Source organism: Nestor notabilis, unplaced genomic scaffold, assembly GCF_000696875.1.
Source record: "Nestor notabilis isolate BGI_N333 unplaced genomic scaffold, ASM69687v1 scaffold15890, whole genome shotgun sequence".
Taxonomy (NCBI): Eukaryota; Metazoa; Chordata; class Aves; order Psittaciformes; family Psittacidae; genus Nestor; species Nestor notabilis.
This window is the reverse complement of record NW_009910804.1, coordinates 35,559-46,710: the sequence shown is the minus strand read 5'-3', so window position 1 is coordinate 46,710 and position 11,152 is coordinate 35,559. Positions and strand designations below refer to the sequence as shown.

At 40.9% G+C, this 11,152-nt stretch overlaps 1 protein-coding gene across 1 annotated transcript in view; it reads right to left on the bottom strand.

Annotated features, from left to right (window-relative positions):
• The window catches only part of RABEP1 (rabaptin, RAB GTPase binding effector protein 1), a 28,673-nt gene that overhangs the window by 1,611 nt on the left and 15,910 nt on the right, over positions 1-11,152 (bottom strand). Inside the window, exons 8-16 of the mRNA XM_010011731.1 lie at positions 9,239-9,706; positions 7,921-8,025; positions 6,712-6,828; positions 5,370-5,468; positions 3,997-4,137; positions 3,113-3,302; positions 2,780-2,835; positions 2,084-2,182; positions 1,141-1,257 (exon numbers count right to left, since the gene is read on the bottom strand). Of these exons, the coding sequence (XP_010010033.1) occupies positions 1,141-1,257; positions 2,084-2,182; positions 2,780-2,835; positions 3,113-3,302; positions 3,997-4,137; positions 5,370-5,468; positions 6,712-6,828; positions 7,921-8,025; positions 9,239-9,706 (1,392 nt within the window). The remainder of the gene's footprint in view (positions 1-1,140; positions 1,258-2,083; positions 2,183-2,779; positions 2,836-3,112; positions 3,303-3,996; positions 4,138-5,369; positions 5,469-6,711; positions 6,829-7,920; positions 8,026-9,238; positions 9,707-11,152) is intronic.

Below are 11,152 nucleotides of genomic sequence, written 5' to 3'. Positions count from 1 at the left end.
TGCTGAACCACCTGCACGTTTGGAAGAGAGCACCACACAACTTCAGAGCGGTGAACCTGGTTTGCTCTTAAGAATGCACAACCCAGTGCAAGCAGTACTTAACAAAAAAGAGAGAGGGTGATGACAAACAAGAAGCAACTTCACTGGCCAGGACAACTCAATAGCCTCCATTGTCCTACCTACTCCTCCAGAAACAGCCAGAACAAAAGAGGACAGTTCCTATGTCCATCCAGCTAAACTCTGCTGAGTGAGCAGTCTCACTATATTCCTCATTTTAGTTTTGCAAATAAACCTGAACACTCGAATCAGACGAGTTGTATTTTTATTTCTGCTGAACTTCACTGAGCAGAATGGCCAAGAACTGGGAGCAGACAGTGCTGGAGCTCAGTACTGCTGCTGTGAGCAGGGCTTCTGGTAAGCTGCAGTGTGAGGGGGGTGCACAGACCCTGAAGGCAAGACCCATCTCTCCTGGCTTCCCAAGGAGCCAGTCAGTCACCCCACAGACACCAACACTGCAGGTTCCTTCCTGCTCTCTACACTTAACAGAGACATCAGCCTGACATACTTGAATGAGCCTTGATGCCAAAATTCCTTCCACCTCTTGGTATCTCATCACCAACCAGTGGCTCCACTTTTTGGAGGAAATACAAGGATAGTGAACAGCAACAACAGCAAGGATAGACTTTTGGATAGTATAAATAAAGCAGTAAGTACAACACGAAGAAGTATTCCATATGTTCATATCAAACAGCACAAGTTCCTCACTTTGTCCTCAAATATTTGCACCTTAATGATTTGCTATGAAAAGTAACATCCTGGAAGACATCAGGAGATGGACAATGAAATGCTGGGATCTAAAGGTACCATCACTCATGGCTCTCTACACTTCCTTTTAGTACAGTAATTGTGTATCTTTGCTGCTGAGAATTGGTTGGAATCAAGTAACCAGAATAAAATCCCCAGTAGGCTTTAATATTAACATTGTCCTCGGAATACTCAGTTTATTATACCAGTACCTTTAAAAATAGTTCACAAATAGCAAGGTGAGAAAATCTACAACTGCTACTTCTTCTTTTACACGGCTGTGGAGAAGCAAGGAAACAAAAGCAGCACCTTACAAATTGGTTGCACTTCCCTTACCTGAAGCGTCTGAGAAAGCTTTACAAAATCTCTCTGCACTTGCTCACTGACATCTAATTCAGTCTGCAACCGCTGAGCTTTATTCTTCTCTTCAAATACCAGCTGTTCCAGGTTTGCCTGAGGAGAAAGAGATTCTTTATGCCATGCTTAAACCGAATTAAAAAGGAGAAGCTCATATAAACTCATTAAAGCATGATACTACAGCAAAGCAGCGTGGTTACTCTCAGAGCCCTGGCAAGAAATGAAACCCCTTGCTCTTTCTACATCTCAGTTTTCCTAACTGCAAAATCAGGGGCTAATACACATCAAACATCCTCATTAGACTGGTTAAAGCATGAAAAAGCCCCATGTCTTTTAACAGCACTATGTCCAAGGATCTCAAAGGAAAAAAGCAGATTTCTGAGTCTTAATGAAAGATGACCAGAGATGAAGGGCAATAATCTGCTGATGAATACACAGCCATTTTGCTGTCTTGAGTTTTAGTCAAACAAGTCTTTGGGATGGGGAAAAAACAACCCACAACCAAAACCAATAGACAGAGAGAAATCTGATCCCAATTAATATGGGAAGGAGCCAAAGAAGGGCTCCTTCCTACAGCAACAACAAAATGACATTCATTCAAACGCATCAAAGCTTCAAACCCAGGTTTGGTTCATCAGGATGTTTTCTATATGCAGAAGTGCTACTGAAGCCTAACTTGGGAAGCCAATCCCAAAGAGAGATTCAAATTAGCAGCAATTCAGATCCACCACTTCACAAATCCAAGTGCAAAGTGACTGGGATGAGGATTTAAACTACATCCAGTGGACCCTATTTCACTGCCAGAGTCTCATCAACATTCAAAAGCTGCTTTCTTCATTCTTACATAGTGACACGTTCTCTAACCACAGTCTGATCATCACAGAAGATGCATATACACCTCACAGCCAGACATCACAGCTACCTTTGCTGCTGTCTCCTTCTTCAGCTGTTCTTCTAGAGTGGTTTTTGCTTCCTGCAGACTCTCCAGCTGCTGCAGGTTTTCCTGCGAAGAACTTTCCAACTATATTATAATAATAATAAAGAAAGTATTAACTAAACCTCCTAACACTTCCATTTCTCACAGATCCTCCTTACAGGAAGTACAGCCTAAGAGTTTTTCCTGGGATTCAGATATACACCTAAATGATCTCTCCTAGTGACACAGAAAACACCCTATAACATCTCTTTTTCTCCATTGATTTGTTTTCGAGGCTGGAGAGCAATAGCCAAACCTGACACTCAGGTTATTATTTGGTAGCCTAATATTAGTTAGGTATTAGTTAACAAAGCATTGAAGTTACAGATTAATAAACAGACCAACAGCTCTTTAAGTAACAGAACAATGAATGTTTCCCAGTCCTACGTGGGCATCACTTCATCCCTCAACATTCCAGGCACAATCTTACGTGTTTCCTTTGAAACGGGCACAAAAGCTACAAGGGTGCAGATGGGAAACAAGTTCATTTTCTCTGGTACGCAAAGGCTGATGTCAAAGACAACAACAGTGGCACTGACAGAACTAGCAGGAGAAAAGAATCCTATTCTCTCTGTTTAAAATACCCCACAAACAAAGTAACAAAAAAGCCAATAAAAATGCCACCATGAAAGGGCTCCTTACCTGTTCCTTTTCCACTTTTATTCTTTCCAGTTCAGCTTTTAAACTGGAAATGGAAGCTGAAAAACAAGAATATTAAAGCTTAAATGCAAGAACCCCCCAGGAAACTGGACATACCCTGTTACTTCTGTTAGCATTTAAAGGAGAATTAGCATGTGCTACATCAAAGGTAAACAAATAACTGTACTTTGTTTCCAGCTGCACAGCTTTGGTGTATCTGCTGTCAAAAACAGGCAGTATTTAAAACTCAGGTAAGGCTGCTTATCCCAAAATCAAGTCTTCACTTATCTTAATGATTTCTAATACTCCTATTTTGAGACTTTTACCCCTGCTCACCTATTTCCTCTTTGCAATTCTCAATTTCCAGCTGTAGAGTTTCTTCTATATTTTCTTTCAAATACTGCTCAGCTTGAATCTGCTCTTTTAAGAATAAGATCTCTGCCTTGAGCTTCTCCTCAAGGTGATCTGCTGCTGTCCGCACACTGATGATGTCTTCACGGTACTTTAAAATCAGCTCACGGAGCTCCTGAATCAGTGGTGAGCACAGATTTGTATTATGATCTTCCGTTACACACAATACTACATTCATCAGCATATACAAGCCAGAGACCATGTTATGCTACCCTGAGGTTTGTCCCACAACTCCAGAGCATCCAGCAATATATTAAAACAAATCACTGTTTGCTTGGCCTAGTAAATGAAGAATGAGTAAAGATGTGCAACTCCAACAGGCTTATGATGCTCTTCCCCTGCCCTTCACCCCAGCCAGTCTTCTAAGCTTGAGTTTAAAGGAGTGGCCATGAACAGTATGATAAGGCTTTTATCATTATTCAAGGTTCAGGATTATTACTGGTCCTAATGCCTGCACAGACACTGAAATGACTGACTTAGCTTCATTTATTGAATCAGTATCTACATCGGAGCCGTGGGACTGACCACTTGTGTGCCAAGTTGCAAAATACAGCTTAAACTGGGATAAACACACACACTCTGCTGACAACAGAGCAGTTATCAGGCCATAGTTAACTCATTTATCATCTACCCACACCCTGCAGCATACTCATGGCACAGGGGGATCAGCCTGTATATCACAGACCTAAAGGGTTAAAATCCAGGTTACTGTTCATTGTGCTATTTGAGTCAGCTTTTTGATAAGGAAGATTCTTGCAGTGAGATCAGTCACAGGTGTTATTTGTGTTAGTGATTTTAAAATGTTTTACCTCTGCTGCTTCTGGTAGAATGAAATCTTCAGCTTGCTGTAAAGACACATGCAAGCTATGTTTGCCTTGAAGACTTTCATTATCTTTTTGCAGTCTCACCAACTCTTCTGAAACCTGCTCCCTTGACTGCGTCAGGACAGCCTTTGATGCAAAGAAAAGCATAAATTCTCACTTAGGGTCATGCTCAGATCTCTTCATGCCCCATTTGCTATCATTGCTTTCAAAAGTCTGGTGAACTGATTGGGTATTCTTTGTAAAGAAGGGAAACAACATGTGTGGAACAATATTTCTGGCCTATGTACTAGTAATAAAAGCAAGATCAATCTTAGCTGTACAGGCAGGAGGAAGCAAATGATAAACACAGCCTGCTCAAGCCTCTCAGTTTCCATCTGAGCTAGCTGTGCTCACGGAGAGGGGCAGGGGGGAAATCACACGTGGTTGTGGGAACTGGCAGTGGTGTTTATTAAAATCACCAAACAGCTCAGCTGTAGCATCAGGTTATTCTAACTTTAAACATTCCTCCTGAAACTCTCCATGGCAGGTGTCTGCCTCCCACTGTCTTTGGTGGAAAACATCAAAACAACTGACCCCTTGTAAAGAGAAAGGATCAAGAGAACATAGTTCCACTTGCATTATAAACAAAAAAAATCCAGTGAACTTTTCCCAGAGGAATAATTGCTTCAGATGCAGAACATCAAGCAGAATGTCCCTAATGTCCTACAGACCATCCCAGACCCCAGAAATGCAATACTGGGATTCATGGGAATGAGTGTTCTTAGTCCCCTCAATGCTGTGCAAAGGAGGAAAAAAGAAGAAATTTGATTCTAATACAGAAGGGAATGAACTGCTGTAAGGGAGTTAGACTTGTTCTGCCCTAGAAAATGAGGTCCTTAAATAAGTTCCCACCCATATCTCTTCCTGGGTGTTAGGGCTGGTATTTTAAGTCTGACCTGTAAAAACACTGAGCACTCATTTCCAACTCAAGAAAAAATTCACTAGTGATGGTACTTGTGATGAATCCTACAAAACTGTCTTGAGAAAACCTATTGTGTCTTCAGATCTGAGGTGAAATAAGGTACTAAATGGCCATGGAATGTGCATAATGGATAAGGGGGAAAAGAATTTGACTAGTGATTTCCATATTAACCAATCCACATACATGCAGGAGTATGACAGACTGACCCACAAACCGCTACAGGTCCAGAACTTCCTATCAGAGATGACCTGACTGCTACCTTTACACACTGAGATGCACAGCTCTCTTCAGCCAACCTTGGCTGGGCAGCAAGACAAAGTCTTTGACAAACAGATGGAGCCCCAAAGATTGGACAAACAGCATCATTCAAGTGATCTCTGGGCTTAAGCTGTCTTACCATTTGCTCCTGGACACTTCTCTTCGCTTGTGAAAACGCCTGCTGCAGTTCACTGAGGAGGTTCTCTGACTTCTGACATTTAGCCATAAGCAAAGAGATCTTCGAAAAAAAAACCCACGCAAAGATACAAAGCATGAAGCAGATTTTGAAGAAGAAATAACCAGTGAAGTTCTCTTGCTTGTTATCGTTATTAATATATACTTGGGAATTTCAAACTAACCCATTAATCTTGTCAGTTCTTCACTTGGTAAATCATTAATGCAGCCCAAGTTGGTAAGAACAGACACTGTCCTTTTATACCAGTAATATATTCTTTTTACCAAACTTTAAGCCACAAACAGTTAATTCTAATCAGACTTAAATGTAAGCCAGTTCACAGACACTGAATGGGGACAGTTACCAGCATTTTCTTTAAGGTAATTTTTCATACCTTTATCTGAAAGCACAGATCTTCAAAAGCTTTACAGTTAAGTTATTCTACAGCACCACAGGCTTAACAGTAACATGAAGAATTACTTCATTAAGAGCACCCTGGTACAGCCAAAAGAATGGACATATAAACATGTTCCTGTCATCTAGGGCAGACTTTGTCTGCTAAGGACTGCCTCCTTAGTAAGAAAAAACATACTGGCTGGGATGGAAGAGAGAAAGTCTTCCAGCTCAAGTGAAGTAAATTCAATGTCTTGTACACAGCACTTCCCTAATTAATAGGCCAAAGATGATGACTATTTGTTTTGCTTAAAGCTATGACTACCACACATCCTATTTGGCTCCATTGTTCCAGGAGTTACATACACAGCTCAGACTGAAAAATCTTTTAAATGGGCTATTATTTCAAAGAAGTATAGTGCATGCTTTGGACCAACTACTGGCACTCCCTTCTCAGCTACTCATTAACTGTATGTCTGCACCACAGGCCATTAACTGGGTGCCAAGTAGTGATGAGAGCAAGTGGTACAAATAGTACCACTCTTCTACTGACAAGGACAGTGCCCAAGAACACAGGGCTACTTTTGCATGTCTGGGGGATTTCATAGGCAGCTCACTTCAGAACTCAAACCCACTCGAATTCCAATTATCACCTCTGTAATGGATTTCAAGATGAGAGATGAAACTTCAGGGTGAAAATTGGGTAACATACTATTAGAGACATGTCAGACTTACCTAGAAACTGTGGCAGATTCAAGTCTGCATAACTCAAGCATAACTAACCCTAGAAGTTCTCACATTTGTTGCCTCTACCACAGGTAGTCCATCCATATCTAACAGAAGATGAGTTCTTGTACGTATTTTTTAATACCACTTCATGATTCCTACCATCTTGATTACAAAATGCCTGTACCTGGTTAGAGGAGTCTTCAGCACTTTGTTTCATGTATTCCTCCAGTTCCTGTTTATCTTTCATTGTCTTCTCCAGCTGGTCATTGGCCTGCCTCAGCATCACCTGCAGCTTTTTCACCTGTGTTGGTACAAAAAAATCATGTCGTTTTCCATTCTTTTGGAGAGCACTTATATTTCCCAAACACCAATATAATGTACCCCATCACACCCCCCAACCACCACCCTTATTTCCTTCGTTGTTCTTCTGAAATACCCTGTGTCCCTGATTACACCAACCACAGGACACCAAACTGCACTGGACCAGCTTCCACCACTTGGCTCAAAGCAGAACATGACTCATGCCTTCTGTATCCATCTGAAAAATGTTCCTCAGTATATGGCAGGAAAAAAATATCCTCCAATACTTCACAGTCACTTTATGTCTCTAGGATGAGGTCCTCTAATCTTTCATTGTCTTCTCCAGCTGGTCATTGGCCTGCCTCAGCATCACCTGCAGCTTTTTCACCTGTGTTGGTACAAAAAAATCATGTCGTTTTCCATTCTTTTGGAGAGCACTTATATTTCCCAAACACCAATATAATGTACCCCATCACACCCCCCAACCACCACCCTTATTTCCTTCGTTGTTCTTCTGAAATACCCTGTGTCCCTGATTACACCAACCACAGGACACCAAACTGCACTGGACCAGCTTCCACCACTTGGCTCAAAGCAGAACATGACTCATGCCTTCTGTATCCATCTGAAAAATGTTCCTCAGTATATGGCAGGAAACAAATATCCTCCAATACTTCACAGTCACTTTATGTCTCTAGGATGAGGTCCTCTAATCTTTCCTTTGCTGTTAACAGTTCTTGCAGTACCAAAGATATTGAATTTAATGCATGACAAGCATTTTAGAATATAAATTATGAAAGATACTGACTTCAGCATGAGCACAACACTTTTTATAGAACAGTGCCTTTACTGCATGGTCTCGTAGCACCAGATAAAGAGGTTTTCCATGGTGAATCCTTAAGAAACACATACATGTGGTGCTCACAACACATACCAATAGCATATCAGGTTATGTCAATAACATGTCAGTAGTGATCCAGATTTTAAGTATGGTGACATTATTCATGAATAAACCAGCTGATGGGTCATTGTTGCATCCTCAGTAGTTCAAATAACTGCAAAAATCTTGCTAAAGCTGGAAGAGAAATCCCACCTGGTCTCTTGTCTCAGCCTCCTGAATCTGGATTCCTTGCAACTGCTTCTCATAATTGGAGCACATATCACAGCGTCTACCCAGCTTGTTCCCTGCATTCTGCACCTGGAGAACACAGAGTTATCACCTGCCATAAAGTTCTTCAAGGAATGCCAGAGTGCTACACACTCAGGTGTGTTGTGTGATCACAAAATATTACAGATAAAAGACAGGAGCAGAATCATGTAATGGCAAGATTAAGTTGCTCTAAAAGTAAAGGATAATGTATATTACCTGCAGGATATCAGCTTTCCTGGCACCAGTGCCTTGGCAGGGGGTTGGAACTAGATGATCTTAAGGTCCTTTCCAACCCTAACTATTCTGTGATTGTATTAGCACAAAAGCAGTAAAAGCCACAACATGCAATAGTTCATCAAGTCATTCAGCATGTGAAATTGTAATGGTTTTGGCCAAGGGGACAAATGGAAGTTCTATCAAAGCTGCAGCTGCAAGTCAGGTTTGAGCTGAAATTGTATTTGTATTTGCTGCTCCAGGTCCCACCCACATGGAGACATTCACACTCCCTGCCAGTGCTCCTGCCTCCAGAAACACACAGGAAGCAGTGCATTTCTTTTCTGAATTCGAAGAAAGGGTTGGAATAAAGTGTCATTGAAATATCAATAGGGCAAGGACATACTCAAAAGTAGAGGATTTAACTCAGCTCCGAGAACCACAGGAGCCCCACAATACTCTTCATCAGGAAACCAAATGCAAGCTTTGAATTGGCATCATATAAAGCTGCTGAAAAACTGACAGGCAGAACACGCAGAATCAACAATCTCCTTGGTCACTCATGCTGAAACTGGCACAGTGTTAAGTCTAATCTGCTGCTTGTGGCTCTCAGAAATTGGTTTCTGATGATGCAAGTCCCCAACAATTTTCTGAAGCTTCCTTTGTGTGTGTCATGCATATCTTGGCTGCTCATTTCTAAACTGCACTCCAAGCACAATCCTCAGTAAAACTCCCTGGCGCACAGAACAGCACTCTTAGCTCTGCTCCTTTTGTTAATCTTTCCACTTTCCTAGTCACCCCCCATTGCGCTGTAACATCCTTTCCTTAGCTTCCCATTTTCTCCTTTTCCTTGGGTTCTGCTATCTTTTTTTCATCCTCTCACATAATTGTGTGACCAACAGCTACCTCTGCCAGACCCCTCTAAGGGCAAAAATAGCTTGCATTTAGTAAAGCTGACTGAATGTAAGCAAATGAGGAAGAGCTTTCACCAGGCAGGCACCTCCAACACGCAGGCAGTGGTCACAGCAGGCACGTGGTGGGTACTCACCTCCTTCTGCAGCAGGTTCCACTCCGTCTCACTAACCAAGCGGTAACCACTAGGAGATACATAAGCACTTTCTACCCCTTGTGTAACACTGGAAAGCAGCGAAGCAGTCTCTTCTTGCTCTGGTGTCATTGCTTTGATTGCTTTTTCCTGATCTTTGGTTAACATGAACCCACTTGGCATTTGCAGAGATCCAAGGGAAGCTGTATCAAAGTTCTCAGACACTGAATCTGCTCCAACAAGTGGTCCAAAATCTGACTCATCCAGGTTCCCAGCAGATTTTGCTTTGTTGTTGTATCCTAAAGCTTTGGACTGTAAAGATCCAGATGTCCCCAGACTGTCTGTAGACTGTGCTCTCCGTAGTCCATCTTTAAACATATCATTATCTGATTTATTGAAAGATTCACCAGAAGAAAGAAGCAAGTCTGCATCCAACGAATGGACTGAGCCGTGGGTGCTATTTACTTGCACCTGGAATTGAAGAACAAGGAAGAAAAAATTATATACTCCAAACTAGAAGCATGGTACAAGAGGAATGATGGACACTCATTATCAGACACAGTAAAGGCCAATTTAAATTGGCTTTGCCAAGAATATCTGATCACTAAGCTTAAGACGGCAGAGAAAAGGATAGAGAACTGAAATGCAGCAGCTTGAATTCAAAAACAAGAAACAAGCAAAAAGCCAGTTTTCTGTTAACAGACTGCTTTTGTAAGAATCTGTCTTCCTGCCAAACAACCAAGGACATGGTCACCTTACTTCTTCCAGTCTATGAAACAAGGCCCTTCTTCCACTCAAGAGATATACTTACAATATCACTTCTAGACCTATGATCTCCACTGCCACAAGGCAATTCAAAAGTCTTTCACAAACCAAAAATCTTTAACATAAAAATAAATGGAGAATCATATGCTTATTTAATCTGTTCTACCCAGACAACTGGATATTCTTCTATTTCTTTTTCTGCTTGGAGCATCTGACAAAATATTGTAAGAGAAATAAGTATTTTTCTTTAAAAGATTATTTGTATATAAAAGAAAATGAGAAGAGAAAAGCCTGAGCTTGAACAGAAAGGTATCCTGGGGAATGCCAATACCAAAAGCCATACTAACTGTCCTGTGATGTATACAAGGCACATTAAGCCTCTTGATCTATTTTTAGCTATTTGCAGCACTGAAAAGAGAGCAGTAATGTTGTATTTAAAAAGCATCTGTCTGCTTTCAAGATACCTTCCAATGTATTATGCACTTCTGCTTTGCCATTAGACATGTAAAGAAAACAACAGTGAGAACAAGCCTCTTGAGAAAAATAATGATTTCTGAAATAGGTCCAGCAGAGACCAGCAGGCTGCTGGTACTTCCATATAGGTGTTTGTAACTTGGAACTAAATATTATGTACTACTGGGTTTATGACTGTTGTAAATGCCTTGTTTTAATAATTTTAGGCATAACATTTATGTTTACATGTATATATACGACTTCAGGCTCATAACAAAAAGCCAAAAGAATATAGACTTATATAAAATTTCATGCTGGTGATAGAGTTAATGAAGAATTTGTCTTATTGCAACCTGCTCAACAGAGAAGAGCTCAGAATTGAAATTCTGACAAGTTGTAAGACAGGACTGACAATACGACCCACTGCCACCTGTAAAACACATTCCATACAGTTAAAAAAGGTTAGAAATAGCAACAAAACCCAATCCATAAACAAACCCAGACCCACTCTGGAAACTACGTCCTTTCTCAAAATGTAACCACTTCCATTATGTGTAATTCCTAGAATTAAATAAATGTTGTGATGAAGGAGCTATAGAGGATCCTAGGAACTGAGATGAAAGAAAACATTAGAAGCTAAAACTTTTGTTTGCCATAATATGTCCCATTTGCATAGCTGGATACAGAAGTGTTAGTATA